The following is a 19,331-nucleotide window of genomic DNA, read 5'->3' as shown; positions in this document are numbered from 1 at the left end:
AATACAAGTAACCCAGATGCTTACTCCAACATAAACAAGGTGGTTAAGCTGTCTCTTACACTGCCTTTAAGAAGTGCAGCATGTGAGAGGGGATTCTCACATCTCAACATAATAAAAACCAAGTACAGATCTCGTCTGTCACATGCTCGTCTCTCAGCCCTGATGCAGATACACCTATCAAAGCAGACCACAGAGACATTTGACCCAAAGCAAGCTGTTGACCTGTGGATGGAGACAGCTAATCGGAGGCTCAACCAAGGACAGGGAGGTGCATCTGCAGCATCTTCATCATCTACCATGCAGGAAGCTGAAGCAGAGGACACTGAAGAGGACAGTGGTGGCGACACTGAGGAGGACAGTGAGGAAGACTGCACTTAATAAGACTACGCTACATATGACGTGAGTACCAAACACCATCTCCTGGTACTCACCTGAGTAACTCACTGATAAAGTTATGTGCACCCCTGTATATATATACATATATATACATATATAATGATAAAAATATATATATAAACGAAGTTATTCACTTCGTGGATTTTTTCTCTGCTGCTGAAGTGCCCAGGGGTGTGTGCTCAGCACAACGTAGTGTGCGAGGGGGAGAACCGCTGAAAATCACCGTAGATCCAACAGCTTCAAGAGATGAATAGAGGCGGTAGAGGAATTCAGCTCTGTGACTTGCTCTCTCTAGGCTCCAAAGAAGATATCTGATGTGTGTTTGCAGCATCACTCCTTTTATACCCGTATGTCCAGGGGAGTGGCATGCAAATTCCACATGCCAAATTTCATTGGCCCTTTCTCAAGATCAGAGATGTTTGGGCTCCGCAGGAGCAACCACTAGTGTCAACTTACCGACACAACGTCGAGTGAGTGACAGATAGAGAAATAAAGCCATAATATAGAAATGGATATCGTAATAGACTTCCAAAAAGTAGGTTCACTCACCTCATTGGAGTACACCTCAGAAATAAGACAATAATTGTGGACACAAACCCTATGTATTGATGTTCATTGATGTTTGTATAATATATCAGAATAGTAAAATATTGCATACACATAATGTATATGCATAACAAACATTCATAAGGTTACACTTTGGCCCATATATATTCGGATTATTAAAGGGATACTCCAGCTGTGGGAAGATGAATGTGTATTTAATAGTGGTCATTTATGTAGTAGAAATGTGAAATTATTTTTGAATTTGAAGCATTCTAGACTGAGAAAAGGCAAAAAATGTATTTTTTACTCATGTGGCTGAAAGACAACAACTCCCAGAATGCACTTGCTTTGCCGCACTTACGAGGCCACTCCCAAACCACGAAATAGTAAACACAACGTTAGTAATGCGAACTATTTGCACATACAGTATGTGCGCATAACATGAAAATATAACAATAGACTATGCGGGAACAACATTGTGATTATGCCGGGTGTCCAAACTCTGTACATTACGTCTTAGTAACAAAAAGAAATACAAAACAAATACTCACTTTACACTAAGCCGTCCATTTGTCCCTGCAGGCTTTGGCTGGCGTTTCCAATTTATCTCTGGGGTCCTGAAATAAGTTTACAGGACCCCCCTGTCCATGTGTGGTACAAAACTTGGGTGCTCAGTTACACATGCTAGCGGTGCAGTTTCATCAGCGGATTCAGCGATCTCATGCAGAAGAAAATGGCATCGCTGAAATTCGCGACAGCAATAGGACTCTATCTGTTTGCATAGACGCACAGCGAGAGCACTGACACCACCAGTTCGCCAGCTGCTCCGCGAACAGCAGCTGCTCCGGCCGCCTCTTGTCCCTCCATCTCCCGCAACTGTTCGTTGCTGTATTGCGGCTCGTATTGGTAGCCGCGAGCATCCGATTCACACAAAAGATCTTCGAAATCCCCATCTGTCATTACTTCAAAACTTTCTTCCGCCATCGTGAATAGACTATTATACAAAGTTTTACAGAGCAAGAGCCTGTTAGCTTAGCTAAAGATGGCTGACACTATCTTTACATTCTATGAGTAAGATCCCGCCTCATGGGCGTGGTGAAAACATGCGGAACTAGCTACTAATACTGGCTGTAGTTTGAAGCCTCTAGTCCAAAAATCCTCCGATGACGCAAAATGACGATTTTTGTGTCATCGGAGGATTTTTTTCCAGACTAAAAATAAAATTTTCTCTCATATCATGGGGATATGAGGGGGGGGGGGGAAGCAGGGTAATTCTAAAATACTACTGGTTTTCTACTGATACAAAGCTTAATGCTAAATCCTGGAGTATCCCTTTAAGGAAAATCATTATAAGGAAAAAGCAAACAAAACCAGTGTGCTGTTTCTCCCAGATGTGGAATGCCACATTTCAAGCAGAATTCTACAGATTATCAAGGAAAATGATTATACTCTTACCTTCTTTATCAAAATATCTCTTAGCGAGACATGATGATTGAGAACACCTGAGATGTCAATGGCTTATATTCTGATTCCATTTATGAAGATTGAAGGAAATAATTTGACTTTAGACTTGTGTGTTGCAGTGGGGAAAATGGTTCAACTGCCTGATTGCTAATGCTCTAAATATTTTATAGACTTTGATAATTAGAGGGAAAAAGATCCTCATATGATTCAAGTTCAAGAAGATTTATTGACATGGAAATTTTCACACAGAAAACACTTGTGCAGTATTGAACTAGCAAAGATAAAGCAAAATATATTAGCTTAATATTATATAATTAAACTTTTAATTAGACAGACTTTGATTATGAAAGCAGTGATGTGAAACATTCATGATTGAGAGAATTGATTGAAACAATGCACCATTTTCACACTTCTGAGCTTTGGAAAGCAGAAGTAAAAGATTGCAGTTTAAACCTCAATAGTGGTGAATGGAGGACCACGCTAGACATTATTGAACCATTTGCTCCAACATCACAAAAAAACAAACAAACAAACACCACTATTAAATTTCCACAGCTTTCCAAATGAAGAAATAAATAGAGAGTGATGAATTATGATAGTCAGAAGAGAGACGATTGAACATTTACTGGCACTCTCTCAGCAGTATTAGCTGTATTAGAAACCTCATTGCATCTGTGGAAACTGATTCCAGCGTAATTTAATACTAATTATAATGTTGTAAATCTGCACCAAATAACTAAAACTTTGCAAATCTAAAATGTTTGCTAGATTTATGCTGCTAATTAATGCAGAATCACATCATCACAGAATCTCATCACAGTCTGTGAAAAGGTTCAATAATAAATGGAAGCTGTTAAGAAAACTTTAAAGACGTCCTATTGTGCTTTTTGGGATTTCACCTTTCCTTTAGTGTGTTTGTGCATGTAAAAGGTCTGCAAAGTTGCAAAGCACAAAGCCACGTCAAAGGGAGTTACTCTCTCCCACAGAAAACACTGCTCATGAACTGCCTGAAATGCTGGTTTCCAGTCCAGCCGTGTGATCTAGCTTCATCAACATGTAAATAATGTCCACCTAAGGGCTACTTTGGTTTTTGTAATGAGCACTACATTTCTGACACACGCTCTAAGCAGTTGACCAATCAGAGCAGACTGGGCTTTTCAGAAAGGGGGGCTTTAAAGAGACAGGAGGTAAATCACAGCGTTTCAGACAGAGGGTGTGTGTTCTCTACAGTATGAGAAAATATAATGTGTTTTGAACATTAACGCACGTAAAGCTATTCTAGTAGAACCCAAAAATAAGATTTTGAATCTTTAAATGAGCATAATGTGAGCTCTTTAAGATAATTATAAGCTTAAACAACAGACTTCTTTAGTATTTATATCATATCTGCTTTTTGGTATCTGTTAAAAGAGAAGTAAATTCTTGTACTTTCTCAATCACATCTTTAGCATTCTCATAGGTAGCGTTTGCTGCCTTCTTCATTGCATCACTCATTGAATCAGCTTCTTCTGCTGCTTTCCATCCAGTAATTCCTCCTCCAACTGCTCCTGCAAGAGCTGCAACTCCTACAGCAATTCCAGCTCTTGTTCCAGCCCCTGCACCGGCTGCTGTTCCTGTGACTGCTATAGCTTTTGCTGCTACATTCATTTTCCCTGTTGCAATTCCCTCCCCTACAGGAACGCTGGCTGCTGTAAGTACAACCACAACTGCATCCACCGAAACACCAACACCCAGAAGAGCACCAATCAACAAGCCTGTTGTCACTCCTGCAAGTCTTTTCAGAAGATTTCCATGAACAATCTCTTTTGCTCTTCTTCGTTTCTCTTCTGGAGACAAACTGTCCTCGATTAAATTCTTCATCTCATCTTGAATTTCTTCCTCAACAGTCTGAAGCATCTCATTGATGTAGCAGCCGTTTTCGTGCACCATCTTGTCAATAGTATCCAGCAGTTTTTTCACCTGAATCTTGTTGTTCTTGTACTCTGAATGACAGTCATTCCAGTATTCATTGTCAATGACATGACAGCGACCTCCACATTTATCAACAAGCTCCTTTAGTTTTGGACTCTTGTTCACAAAGTTCTTGATGTTTTGACCCTTTAGTTGTTCACCAAAGGTGAATAAGACCACTGCATGTTTAAAGGTTTCCTCACCAAAAGTTTTAACAATTTTATCCACAACCTCCATTTCTTGTTCTGTGTACTTTCCGACCTTAAGAACGATGACTAAGGCATCAACTGATGGAGCACATTCAGTCACAGCTCGACTGATCTCTGATCTGATGAGTTTTTCATCAACTTTTGTGTCAAATGTTCCAGGTGTGTCAATAACCGTGATCTTTCTTCCATCATTCATTCCTTCTTTACTTGCACATTCAGTTGTTTCAGATACAGGTGAAAATTCAACTGGGACTTTGAATACCGATTTTCCAAGAATTGTATTTCCAGAGCTGCTTTTGCCATCTCCTGTTTTCCCAAGAAGGGCGAGTCTTCTCATACTGGCTTTTGGAAGAAAATACTTTATTTTATTAAAAATCTTAATGTCACCAGATATTCATGGATAAAACTACATTTGATCTTTATTCATGGCACTCTCTAAAGTTGTTTTTCTCAACCTTAATCTTGATTGCTCAGACTTTGTTGACTTTATTCTCAAATTATTTCTATAATCTTGACATTTATTTTATATTATTCTTGAAACGTAATGAATCATAAAAATGGCCTATTATGAGATTATTCGCTGGACGTTTCTACTTTATTTTCGACTTTTAATTATTTAGTTATTTTTTTACGTGGCACTATGCTGCCCTGCATTATAAAGGGATACTTGAATCTTGAACATTTCCTTAAAAACAAACCTAATGCTAAAATTATCCACAAAAGTTTGAATGGAGTCTTTTTGTACTGCAGTTGGATCTTAATTCATTTTTAAAGTCATTTTTAACTAAATTAATTATTAATTACATTAAAATAAAATAGCCACTTTTTTCTCAATTAGCAATTATATATATATATATATATAATTGGGGGGGGGCTTTTCCATAAACTGATTGGTGCTGCTGCTCCAGGGCGGAGGCATTGTTCTGAACAGTAAAGATGAATAGAAAATATATTTGGGTTAATGTTGTCAAACAGGTTTTGCCAGACAATCTTGATGACGGGGAGACAACTGATAGTATGGTATTATGTGATATATATACACTCACCTAAAGGATTATTAGGAACTAACTGTGTTTGACCAACCTTCCGCCTTCAGAACTGCCTTAATTCTACGTAGCATTGATTCAACAAGGTGCTGAAAGCATTCTTTAGAAATGTTGGCCCATATTGATAGGATAGCATCTTGCAGTTGATGGAGATTTGTGGGATGCACATCCAGGGCGCGAAGCTCCAGTTCCACCACATCCCAAAGATGCTCTATTGGGTTGAGATCTGGTGACTGTGGGGGCCATTTTAGTACAGTGAACTCATTGTCATGTTCAAGAAACCAATTTGAAATTATTCGAGCTTTGTGACATGGTGCATTATCCTGCTGGAAGTAGCCATCAGAGGATGGGTACATGGTGGCCATAAAGGGATGGACATGGTCAGAAAAAATGCTCAGGTAGGCCGTGGCATTTAAACGATGCCCAATTGGCACTAAGGGGCCTAAAGTGTGCCAAGAAAACATCCTCCACACCATTACACCACCACCACCGGCCTGCACATTGGTAACAAGGCATGATGGATCCATGTTCTCATTCTGTTTACGCCAAATTCTGCCTCTACCATCTGAATGTCTCAACAGAAATCGAGACTCATCAGACCAGGCAACATTTTTCCAGTCTTCAACTGTCCAATTTTGGTGAGCTCTTGCAAATTGTAGCCTCTTTTTCCTATTTGTAGTGGAGATGAGTGGTACCCGGTGGGGTCTTCTGCTGTTGTAGCCCATCCGCCTCAAGGTTGTGCGTGTTGTGGCTTCACAAATGCTTTGCTGCATACCTCGGTTGTAACGAGTGGTTATTTCAGTCAAAGTTGCTCTTCTATCAGCTTGAATCAGTCGGCCCATTCTCCTCTGACCTCTAGCATCAACAAGGCAGTTTCAGCCCACAGTACTGCCGCATACTGGATGTTTTTCCTTTTCACACCATGCTTTGTAAACCCTAGAAATGGTTGTGCGTGAAAATCCCAGTAACTGAGCAGATTGTGAAATACTCAGACCGGCCCGTCTGGCACCAACAACCATGCCACGCTCAAAATTGCTTAAATCACCTTTCTTTCCCATTCTGACATTCAGTTTGGAGTTCAGGAGATTGTCTTGACCAGGATCACACCCCTAAATGCATTGAAGCAACTGCCATGTGATTGGTTGATTAGATAATTGCATTAATGAGAAATTGAACAGGTGTTCCTAATAATCCTTTAGGTGAGTGTATATATGGTATGGTATTATGTAATATATATATATATATATATATATATATATATATATATATATAACATAATACCATACTATCAGTTGTCTCCCCTTCATCAAGACTCATCAAGAAGATTCATCAAGAAGAAGTGCGTCATAAGATCTTTATGAGCCATATTCATTTTGTATTATTTTATGTAATTTTGTCCTGTGCCACTAGGGGGCTGTATGTGCTTTGTGGTTCAGCTGATCTCGGGTCAGCCCGGGTAGGCCATTTAACTAAGGGGAAACACAGACCCAGGTGTTGCTAATTGGGAAGCAAACAGTTTTCGACTGTGCCTAGTAGTGTCTTGCCTTTGTGGTGATAACGGTTTGTTGTTTTTGTTACATGTATTATGAGTTAAGATATTGCCGCTGTATGATATATGGAGGAAAATAAACTTGCTAGATAATAGTAACGAAACTGAACTCTCCGTTTGATATGTGTGAGGCTGCACGGGCGCACGTCTAAACTTATTTTAGCAACCAGTACTAGACTTCGTTTAGGACTTAGTCAGTACATTTAGGTCGAAAACTGCTTCAATTTGGATAAGCCATCATCGTGAGAACGCGGACATGTTGTATTGTGGATTTAACGGTGTTCGTTTGGAAACCACGGATGTGATTAATAAGTTGAGTGACGAAATACAGCATGTACATGCATCTTTATTGGGTTTATTGCCTGCTGATGAAGCAAAGAAACATGAAATATGGTATCAAGCTAAAATGTTGAGTTTCAATGAGTTTTTTGTGGGTACAAATCAATGGTTATATGACACTAAAGCTTGTTCAGTTACTAAAATGGATGATGATCATGATGATTTGCCAGTTCAAATTGAAACTCACCATGTTGATGTCAATGCTGAAAATGGAAACGAGATTGATACCAGCAATGGAAGAAGAACAGATGGTGGAAAGGATGAGGAAGAGGAGGATCAGATTCAACCTCAAGACAGCATTTCAAATGTGCAGTCAAGGCACCGTGGCTCAAGTAGCGGATCCTCCAGTTGCAGATCCTCCACTTTTTCAGCCAGACGCAGGGCGAAGGCGGAACAGGCGGCACTCTTGGCTCGAGCTGCTGCCTTAAAGGATAGGCATGCATTGGAGGAGCAGGAGCTCATCTTGAGGAGAAAGAAGGAGCAGCTTGAGCTGGACACTGAGATAGCTGCCACTTCTGCTAAGTTAGCAGTGCTACAGGTCGGTAGTAGCGTCCATTCAAGGCAATCTGATGGAATGGCTTCCTACATCAGAAAAGGGGATAGATTTAAGCTCCCGTCTACCTCTCTCAATCCACAGGCCTCAGCATTTGTTCCTCTGCCCTCACAGTGACATGCATCTCTACCACTACAAAGCAATGCTTCACCATTAGCCAAGCCATCTGTCTTGCCAAAGCCAACTGTCATTCAAAGCATTCAACCCCTGCAAGGCCAACATCAGACAGCAGGTCTCTACAATTTGCTGCAACAACAGAATGACATAACAGCTCTTCTTGTTAAAATGCAAACTTTACAACTGCTACCGCGCCGAGAAATTCCAATTTATGATGGAGATCCTCTAAAGTTCAACACATTTATGAAGGCGTTTGAACACTGCGTGGAGGCAAAGACCAGCTGTAAAGGAGACTGTTTGTACTATCTTGAGCAATTTACTAGGGGGCAGCCAAGGGATATTGTGCGCAGCTGTTTTCATATGACTGCAGATAAAGGATTCGCTGTTGCCAAAAAATTGCTCAAGAAGCACTTTGGAAATGAGTTTAAGATAACAGAAGCCTACATGGAGAAGGTCACAGGGTGGCCAAGTATCAAAGCTGAGGACCCCAAAGCGCTTAAAGCTTATGGACTCTTCCTCCGTGAGTGTTCCAACGCTATGGATGATCTTCAGTACTTGGAGGAACTTAACATGCCAGCAAACATAAAGATTCTGAGTCAGAAGCTTCCGTATAAACTCAGAGATCAGTGCAGAACAAGGGCATGTGAGATATTGGAGAAAACTGGTCGAAGAGCACGATTCTCAGACATTGTGGAGTACATCGAGCGCCAGGTCAGGATCACTTCAGATCCAATCTTTGGTGACAAACAGGACACATTACCTGTTATCAAGGGAGCTACAAAAGCAAGGAAGTTGCAAGTAAAACCTCAGTTGGGAAGAGACAGCTTTGCAACACAGGTGGTCATTGAGGATGGATACAGCAAACTAGATAGTAACAAGAAGGAAAAGGTTCAAAACAAAGTGACATCCTTCACCAAGACTGATCCTATTTCCTGCCTGTATTGTGCTGCTGGTAATCATGTTTTGGAACAATGTTTTAAGCTGGGAAAAAAGACACACAGGGAGAAACTGGACTATCTAAAGGAGAAAGGTCTGTGTTTCAGTTGCTTGTGCACAGGACACATGAGTAAGAATTGCGACAAGCGCATTATTTGCAACAAGTGCAACCGAACGCACCCCAGTGTTTTGCACATAGGAGAGAAGGAAAGGGTTACTCAAAAGGATCAGAAGCATGGCGAGCAGAAAATTACTGAGCAGTCAAATACTTCCGACAGCGGTACTACATCCTCCGCTTGTTGTCTTACAGGGGCTGGGCACTGCAATGGAACTCTTCCCATTTTGCCTGTTAAGGTGAAGTGCTTAAAGGGAAACAAGGTTATTGAAACCTACACTGCAAAAAATGATTTTCTTGACAAGTATTTTTGTCTTGTATTCCTGTCAAATTATCTAAACTTTCTTAAAACACGATTTATTTACTTGTCAAGCAAAATGGGATAAGATATTAAGTCTTGTTTTAAGATAAATCTAACTAAATTTAGTGAACTTTAGACTCAAAACAAGAAAAAAAATCTGCCAATGTGGTAAGCAAAATAAACTTAATTTAAAAGGAAAACAAGTTTATTTTGCTTATCCCATTGGCAGATTTTTTTTCTTGTTTTGAGTCTAAAGTTCACTAAATTTAGTTAGATTTATCTTAAAACAAGACTTAATATCTTATCCCATTTTGCTTGACAAGTAAATAAATCGTGTTTTAAGAAAGTTTAGATAATTTGACAGGAATACAAGACAAAAATACTTGTCAAGAAAATCATTTTTTGCAGTGTATGCTTTTCTGGACCCAGGGAGTACAGGGACTTTCTGCACCAGGAAGCTCATTGACAAGTTGAACATAGAAGGACGCAAATGCAAGATTCATATCCGCACCTTGGGCCATAATAACGTAGTGGAAAGCTCCATTGTTGACGGACTGGAAATTTCAGGAGTTTCTGGTGAGTGCTTCTATCCTCTTTCCAAAGTGTGTACCGAGAATGGGATGCCTGTTTCTACAGCCAACATAATCAGCGAAAGGGAGCTGAGAAAATTGCCTTATTTAAAGGATATAAAGATTCCCCATATAAATGGTGATGTTGACCTATTAATTGGCACAAACGCCTCCAAGTTGATGGAGCCTTGGGAGGTGATCAACAGTCGTGAAGGTGAAGGACCCTACGTGGTTAGAACCCTACTGGGATGGGTAATAAATGGTCCGTTACGGGGAAGTAGCGACTGTGGAAGAACTGTTAACCAGCCAGTTCAACTACGACTTCAATGAGCAAGCTTCTGCAGAACAGGAAGAAATGTCAAGGGAAGAAAAGAAGTTTGTGGAGATAATGGAAAGCTCTGCTCAGCTTAAAAACGGACATTACATGTTTCAAATGCCTTTCAAAGGGAAAGATGTTTTGATGCCGAACAGCCTCCGTGTTGCTATGCAATGTGTTCGTGGTCTAAAAAGGAGACTTCAGAGAGACGCAAGCTTTCATGAAGAGTACAACAACTTCCTTGCTGATGTTATTAGCAATGGCTATGCCGATGAAGTGCCACAGCATCAGTTGGAAACGCCAATAGGGAAGATGTGGTATATCCCGCACCACGGCGTGTACCATCCACGGAAAAGAAAGCTACGAGTGGTGTTTGACTGTGGAGCAGAGTACAAAGGGATCTCGCTCAACAGTCAGATCTTGCAAGGACCGAACCTCACCAGCTCGTTAGTTGGAGTTCTTATGAGGTTCATACAGGAACAGGTGGCCATAATGGCGGACATAAAGGCTATGTTCCACCAGGTTAAGGTGACAGAAAAACACCAGGACTACTTAGATTCTTATGGTGGCCTCAAGGTAACCTGGAGAAAGGTCTTGTAGAGCATCGCATGACTGTCCATTTATTTGGAGCGGTTTTATCACCCAGTGTCGCCTGCCTTGCTCTTAGAAAAACCGCGGAAGACAATCAGGCTAACTTTCCGACAGAAGTGATTGAAACGGTCAACCGAAACGTCTATATGGATGACCTATTGAAGAGTCTGCCCTCTGAAGAGGATGCAGTCACCAAGGTTAAGAACCTTATAACCATTTGCGGCAGAGGAGGGTTTACCCTCACTCGATGGATTAGTAATAGTCGAGAAGTGCTTCAAAGCCTCCCAGAGGATCTCAAGTCCAAGAACCTGCATGAGCTTGATCTGGACAGAGATAAGCTGCCGTTGGACAGAGCTTTGGGTTTGCAGTGGTGTATCGAAACGGATACTTTCAAATTCAAGCTGAAAGTCAAGGAGAAGCCGACAACCAAGCGAGGCATGCTATCCATCATCAGTTCCGTCTACGATCCATTGGGGTTCCTGGCACCTCTTGTACTTCTGGCCAAACTGCTGTTGCAGGGGTTATGCAGGAAGAAGTGTGATTGGGACGATCAAATACCTCCAGCTTTCCAGCAGAAGTGGAACAAATGGCTGTCAGCTCTTGAGAAGGTGGCATATTTCAAGATCCACAGATGTGTGAAGCCTGCAGGATTTGGTAGGACTGTTAGCACCCAATTGCATCACTTCGCCGATGCGAGCGAGAACGGCTATGGTACGGTTACTTACCTGAGGATGGAGAACATGGATGAGAAGGTTCATGTTACTTTCTTATTTGGCAAAGCCCGAGTTGCCCCCCTGAAGACTGTCACCATTCCCCATTTAGAGCTCACCGCTGCCGTTGTTGCAGTACGAGTGGACAAGATGCTTCAATTGGAGCTCCAGTTCCCATTAGAGAAGACTTGCTTTTGGACTGACAGCACATCAGTTCTGAAGTACATAAAGAATGAGGACCGAAGATTTCAGACCTTTGTAGCAAACAGGGTATCCACCATCAGGGTCAACTCGGAAATTGATCAGTGGAGATACGTTCCCACATCCCTGAACCCTGCTGACGATGCTTCACGTGGATTGAAGGCAGAAGATCTTGTGAAACAAAGATGGATAGAAGGCCCAAAATTCCTACGGGAACCTGAAGAAATGTGGCCAACATTTCCTGTGAATACAAGTGTCACTGCCGACGATCCAGAAGTAAAGAGATGTCTGACTGTCAATGCGATACTAGTTGACACCAACGCCATATCGCCACTGATGACTTATTTCTCTGATTGGCAAAGATTGAAAGTTGCAGTTGCGTGGCTCATTAAGCTAAAAGGAACTCTGCTCAAACTGAAAGAAAAAAGAAAAGAGTTGGAGTATGCAAACACCAGTGTTATTGGAACCGTAAGGTTGGATGTGCAAAAGGAGATGCAAGCTTTCTCAATATCGCTTGGGAATCAGAAGGTGACGCTGGAAGATCTCTTGGAGGCTGAGACCTCCATAATCGCTTTTTGCCAGCAAGAAAGATTCCCCACTGAATTTGCTGCACTAACCTCTGGCAAGCCACAAGTGCCAAGAAGTAGCAGCCTCCTCATATTGGATCCAGTTCTAAAAGGAGGACTTCTACAAGTTGGGGGACGACTGAGAAAGGCAGCAATCCCTGAGGACATTAAACACCCCCTCATCTTGTCAAAGGACCAACATATCTCCGATCTTATCCTCCGTCATGTCCATTTACAGCTTGGACATGGAGGTAGAAGTCATGTTCTTTCCGCTACAAGGAGAAAATACTGGATCACAAGTGGACCTACTACAGTGAGGAAGATCATATCAAGATGCCTCATTTGCAAGCTCCATGGTGGAAAACCTGGTGAGCAAAAAATGGCAGACCTGCCAGAAGAGAAGTTTATTCAGTACTAGACTTCGTTTAGGACTTAGTCAGTACAAGATCGATGGTGACCAGCCAAACGTGATGTTGGGCTTGTGACACGATCGTCTTGATAGGCAGCATCATGGACTTGAGCACCCAGACTGGGCAGTTCAAGCTTTAAGATCTAAGGCCAGACACAACCCCTCACCCTCCATGGGAACCAGGAAGCATTTGGTGTAATAACCTGACTCTCTCTCTGGAAGGGGAACATGTTCTATGGCCCCTTTAACCAGGAGATTTTGCAGTTTTCCCCACAGTAGATACATAACTGATCTGGTTTACGGTAGTGGGAACCACACCGTTGAAACACGGAAGGCGGCGAGTGAATTAAATTATGTAGCCCTTTTCTACTGTTCTTAGGACCCAAGAAATATCTGACAGAATTTTCTATGCTGCCAGGTTCTCTGAGCTGGGTATAAATCTTTTAACACTTCCTGTTGAGGGGTGTTGAGTGTTCCACGTCTGGATAAATGCAGGGAGCAGCGAAAACCACCCGAAACACCAAAGGCGGCGGGAATGGAGAGGCTTCGCAGGGGAACCGGGAGGGGCGAAGTGGAGCACGCGCCCTGTCCCGAGGGGAGCTACCCCCACAATACTAGGCGCAAGACCAACAGGGTTTTCTTCTTTTAGAAATTAGGGTCCTGAGGTCTTGCTTTGGGGGCTGCTGAGGGCGACGAGACTGTCCCCAGTCCCTGGGAGGAGGAGTACCACTCGCCACGCTTTGCTTTTGAGCCTCCCTTCTAACAGGACCGAGGCGGGTCTGGGAGGCCGACGAGGCCCCCCTGAGTGCGGCGAGGGAGAAACTGCCCGAAGGCCTACTCGTGGCTTTTCGCCTCTTGGAACCTGGAGATAACCATGCTCATGGCGTCTCCGAATAGGCCAGTAGGCGAAACCGGGGCATCAAGGAGGAAAATTGATCCTTGTTCTTGATGCCCGAAAGGTTGAGCCAAAGGTGCCTCTCCACGCTGACCAAGGCAGACATAGACCGGCCAATAGCATGGGCTGTTTGCTTGGTCGCGCGGAGAGAAAGATCTGTGGCTCGACGAAGCTCAGAAAAAACAGCACCCACACTCAGGTCGTCCAGCAGGTCAGCCTGGTAAGCCTGTAATACAGCCATTGTGTGCAGAGCAGCACCAGCCTGACCTGCTGCTTGATAAGCCCTCCCCACTAAAGTGGAGGTCATCCTGCAAGGCTTTGTGGAGAGAGAGGGCTTTTTAAATGACGATGCCGAGCCCGGCGAGAGATAGCCCGCAAGCGTCTCTTCGACCGGCGGCATCATTGAATACCCCCGTGTCTCAGCACCCATGATAGTCGAATATATCGACATCAAGGGCACGAAGACACAGGATGTAAAAAGATTCCTCCATGAACGAGAAAGCTCGTCATTGAGGTCATCAAAGAAAGGAAGGGACTAATATAGCGTTCCCTTCCTCTTTTATTTATTTTTCTTAGCCACCAGACAGAAATCTGTCTTATAGTTTGGAGCGTTTGGGGGGAGTCTCTTGTTCGCCTGGCCAGTCTAGCTGTAGTCTGGCCACAGCCTGAGTAACCACCTTGAGTAATTTCTCAGCCGCTTTATTATTATGTGTGGAATGTACAGAGGTTCAGCGCCCCCCTCGTGAAACGAAGAGGCGCCGAGGCACGCTTCAGGCTTACGAGAAGGATCAACTGGATCTGGGGAGAGAGCGAGCAATAGGGACGGATCCGTCTCTCGCTCTTCAGCCAGATATATGCGAGAGCCCCACGATGAAAGAGTGGGCGCTGACTCCTGGAAGTATGCGAGGCGAGCACGAAGCATTTTGCCCGAAAGCAGATCGCAATGCTCGCACCCGCCCCACTTCAACGCGAGAGCAGCATGCTCTTCCCCCAAACAAACAAAGCAAAACTGAGGCGTGTCCCTCTCAGCCAAGGGGACACGCATCGTTTGATCTGACTTTCATCCTCTCTCTTTTTTTTTTTTTAAGAAATAAGAGAAAGGAGAAAAGGTTCACTGCGCACTGCCTAACCAATTCTAACTCCTAACAGAGGAAAGAAAGTTTGACAGGCTTCTGAAACACACACACACAGAATGGCTCTGAAGAAAAAGGATCTGATGACACGCTGGTGACGCATCTATTTATAGCCCGGTTTTGAGTTCTTGCTGCTGCAGTCATTAACTGGTCTCGAGTGACAAAGCGCAACTGTAAAGTTCCTCTGGCGTAAAAGTCCCTTTCAAAAATCTCTCAATAAATTATGACATTTTTAAAGCTTGTTTAAGTAAAAGCAGTAACGAAAGGAATGTTATCCATTGTAATAAAGTAAAAGCATTTTTCACTGCTCCAACATTTTAATTTAAAGTATGTGGTTAACATTTACGACTCACAGGAGTCTTCCTCAGAACAATACAACAGACTTTGTGATGTCAATTTAAAACAAAAATCCCATGGTTCCCACAGGTGCTCAAAATTTGATGTTGATGATTCCACCCAATAAAAACTCCTAGGGTGGTTGTAGATGACACAAAGACTTGAATAAACATGGTTTCATAAGCAAATAAATGCATCAAAATTAACACCAATAAACCATATACACTGTGTATATAGCCCACACATACATTATAGATTCACATATACCTCACTCCCCATATTACATACAAATATACATCCCTCTACATATACACATATATCTACAGTTTTACAATACAGATCTCCTAATTTAATCTTCAAAATTGTGAAAAAATTTAATTAAAATATTTGATGTTAAAAACCTAATTTAGACCATTTGGAGAAAGTAAAGAATAAACTTAAAAAGCTTCTCTGCAGATAACACCTCCTTTCCGTGGGATGCTGCCTCTCTTTATTCCCCAATATAAGACTAGAAACAGGGTGTTTAAGTTTCTGAAAATGCATCGCCACTGGCTGTGGTTACTTTGAGTAAAAAGTACCCTCTATTAAAGCTGTTCCAAAAATGTGCTCAATTAAATGTAATGGAGTAAATGTAGCGTGTTACTACCCACCTCTGACAATGGCTATATTTAATGGTCTATTTTGTCATCCAAAAAAGGAATATTATGCCCTGTCAAAAGTTTTGAGACACAAATATATATTAAAACATAAGTATGAATGTTCTTACCAACAGTCTGTGAAGAGTATCTCTTACTGTAGATCTGAATAGAAATGCTGCACCGTTTATTGTTGAACTAATCCCTCCCAGATGAATGATCTGTCTAAGATTTGAATAGTCAAAAAAGGAACAACACACCCTCTTTTGTATGCATTAAATGTGCATTTAATACTAAAGTAAGTGGCAGTTCTGTGGACGTAAATGACACATAGTATATATTACTTAATATTAAATATATTGTTAAAACATTAAAATATAATATGTTTTATGTTTAAATATAATAGCACATGTACTTACATCACCAAGATAATAAAAACATTGTGGGCTTTATGAACAGTGAAGCACCAGCCCTGGATTCCTGCAAAACATGTGACTTACTGAAACGTGTTTCCTCTTCAAAGAATTTAAATAACACTGTTCACACTGAACACACCTGGATGACCACAAAGTACAGATGAAGTACATTAATACACAATCGAATGAAATTAATTACAACTTTATCCCCCTTGTCACAGCTTTCATGCGTCTTGACATGCGCTTTACCAGTCTTTCGCATTGACTTTGGGTGATTTTATGCCACTCCCAGTGCAAAAATGCAAGCAGCTCGGCTTTGTTTGATGGCTTGTGACATCCATCTTCCTCTTGATCCGTTTCTCTTTCCGTTCTACTTTTCCTATCAATTCCTACAATCTCTCCAGCCAGACTGGGACGAACATTGACAAAAAAATAATTAAATTCATTAGCAATTTGTTCCTTATCACTTATAATTATATTATTCTTTGTCATAAAATTGGTTGTGCATACTGTCCTTCCAACTTTGTTTCTTACTATTTCATTTAATATTTTCCATGTTTTTGTTATGTTATTTCTGTTATTTTCCAATGTTTTACTATAGTACTCTCTCTTACTGTTTCTATTTTTGTTTTTATATAACTTATATGCTTGCTCTGCTTCTTTAGTTCTTTTTTTTAATAAAAAGCTTATATAGTATATTTTTCCGTTTGCATGATTTTTGGATTCCCTTTGTTAACCACGGTTTTTCAGCAAATTTCTGTTTCCCCATGTTCTTTACTAGAGGACAGTTTTTGTCATAAAAAGTTGTTAATATGGATATAAATTTATCATAGGCTTCATCTACATCTTCAACATAAACTTCCTTCCAGTCTTGTTTTATAAGATCTTCTTTGAAATAATTAATTGCACCCCTGGTTTTTTGTCTTATTAGCTGAACTTGTATGTCTTTATTGGTCCCCTTACAGTATGGTATGGTTGCAAAAACTGGCAGATGGTCACTTAGATCATTAATTAGAAGTCCACTTGTTATTTTTTATCAATAACATTGGTAAATATATTGTCTATTAAAGTTGCACTATGTGTCGTAATTCTACTTGGACGTTATAATAGCGGGGTATAAGCTCATACTATACATTGCATTAATAAATTCTGTTATTGTATTATGGTGGAGTGGGTTCAATAGATCTATATTAAAATCTCCACAAACAAAGCACATTTTCTTATTATTTATACTATCATACAACCCCACTAATGCTTCTGTAAACGTTTCAATACAAGAACCCGGAGTTCTATACACACAGCTTATAATTATATTTTTTGCTCTCTCTATCTCGATTTCTACAGTAATACACTCCATAACTTTGTCTCTAACAAGCGACATATTTTCCACAACTCTGCTCCTGTAGTTAGAGTCATTGTACAGAGCAACTCCCCCTCCCTTTTTCTCCCTTCTGTTCACAAAGAACATCTCATATCCTTCTATTTCGTACATCACAGCTTGATCATCAATGACCCAAGTCTCAGAGATTGCTATAACTGTCATTTTTTTGTTCAATTTGTTGTAAACACTGTTTGATTTTTGAGGAGTTTGAATTTAAACTCCTACTGTTAAAATGTATTATGGATACTGCTCCATCCATTTTTACCTTAACATTGAATTGTTCATCGGTATAGTATTCACAGTTTATTTGTATATTGTGGAAAAAGTTATTCTCAGGATCAATTTCGTTCTCCATTTCTTGTAATTTATGCTCAGTATATTTAAATGTTCTCAGTTCTAGGCTTTCATGATCCATACAAAGTTCAAAGGTTTGATTCTCTATTTTGTTCAGATGTACGTGTCCTTTGACTGTATGACCCATTCATCAGCATATCCAGCAGTAGTCTTTATTTATATTTATCCAATTCACTGAGTTCTCTTACCATGATGTTGCTTGCTTCCTCGGGTGATCCATTCAACTTGATCCATACCTTGCAATTCCTTGTCCAGGTAGCTTGTATTTTGTTCTGTTTTTTTAGGAACCGTGCCTGCCTTGCTATATCAGGTTTTTTTTCCGTTAGGTGTTCGTTCAAGTACACATCTGACCCACGCAGCTTCCTTCCTTGTCTCAATAACTCTGTTTTGGCTTTTCTGTTGGCGAAACGTATAACAATTACCGGCTTGGTTTTCCTGTCCTTTGTGGGAAGCTTATGACAGGCCGAGATCGCGCTGGTTTGTATTTCCATGTTTTTACTTTGAAAAAACTGGACAACCTCTCTTTCCAGCAAGCATTGTTCGCTTGTTTTGGCATCCTCTCCTTTCTCTCCGGTTACAATACCGGCAAAAGTTTGATGTCTTGTTGTAAGCCCACTTATGATTAAATCATCCATCCGAGAATATTGTTCCAAATCATCGACGCGTCGCTCTAGATCACCAATTCGTTTGTCCTTCTCCTTGATCGCTAGTTTCAGCTCTCTTACTTCCTCCATTATTCCCAGCAATTTGGACTGCTGGTTAGCCACCTTGCTAATCTCCCCAGACATGAAGTTAAGAGACTGTTTGATCTCTTCCATCTCTTCTTCATTCTGTTGGTTTTTCTTGGGTGGCATTAAGTATAATAGAAGGAAACAAAATTCAAAAAATTAAAGCGTTCAGGATGGTCCTGTCTGTCAAAGCATTTCTAATAGGTTTTAGTTTGCATGTGATGTGTTAACGGAACCGCAGTGGACAACTAGTTGTCTGTCATGTCATACAATCCATTAAGTAGGCTTATGAAGACATGTACAGATAGATAAGTTGTGTAGTTGTGTTTTTAGCAATTAATTAATGATTATCATTGCATTGATTATTACATTTTTAGTTAAGACACATACGGTATGGTTGGGAGGGATTTAGTTCAACAATAAATAAAGCAATCAGCTTTAGACTGCTGGTGTTTAGAAATATGTTTGTGTAATATCAAATTTGTGTCTCAAAATATTTGACATGGTGTTATATTTCTCGCATTGATTAATAAACATACAAAATGTTTATATTTATTAATGTTTTACAAA

At 40.9% G+C, this 19,331-nt stretch overlaps 2 protein-coding genes across 3 annotated transcripts in view; both read right to left on the bottom strand.

The window, feature by feature from the left end:
* The window catches only part of LOC127626521 (interferon-inducible GTPase 5-like), a 79,847-nt gene extending 63,469 nt beyond the window's left edge, over positions 1-16,378 (bottom strand). The window contains exons 1-2 of one of the 2 annotated variants that reach the window (XM_052102549.1): positions 16,302-16,378; positions 16,014-16,107 (exon numbers count right to left, since the gene is read on the bottom strand). The gene's annotated coding sequence lies outside the window, so the exon portion shown is untranslated. The remainder of the gene's footprint in view (positions 1-16,013; positions 16,108-16,301) is intronic. The other variant, XM_052102470.1, reaches the window with a different exon arrangement.
* LOC127646079 (GTPase IMAP family member 7-like) lies at positions 3,787-4,902 on the bottom strand. Its single transcript, XM_052129536.1, has one exon. It carries the CDS (start codon positions 4,900-4,902, stop codon positions 3,787-3,789), a length of 1,116 nt encoding a protein of 371 aa, XP_051985496.1.
* Positions 16,379-19,331: the final 2,953 nt, after the last annotated feature.

Source organism: Xyrauchen texanus, chromosome 1 (assembly GCF_025860055.1).
Source record: "Xyrauchen texanus isolate HMW12.3.18 chromosome 1, RBS_HiC_50CHRs, whole genome shotgun sequence".
NCBI lineage: Eukaryota > Metazoa > Chordata > Actinopteri > Cypriniformes > Catostomidae > Xyrauchen > Xyrauchen texanus.
Note: the sequence above shows the minus strand (reverse complement) of the source record. Positions and strands in the feature narration are given on the sequence as shown.

Coding starts and splice junctions, on each gene's coding strand:
- LOC127646079 (XM_052129536.1), bottom strand. CDS start 4,902: ATGAGAAGACTCGCCCTTCTTGGGAAAACAGGAGATGGCAAAAGCAGC.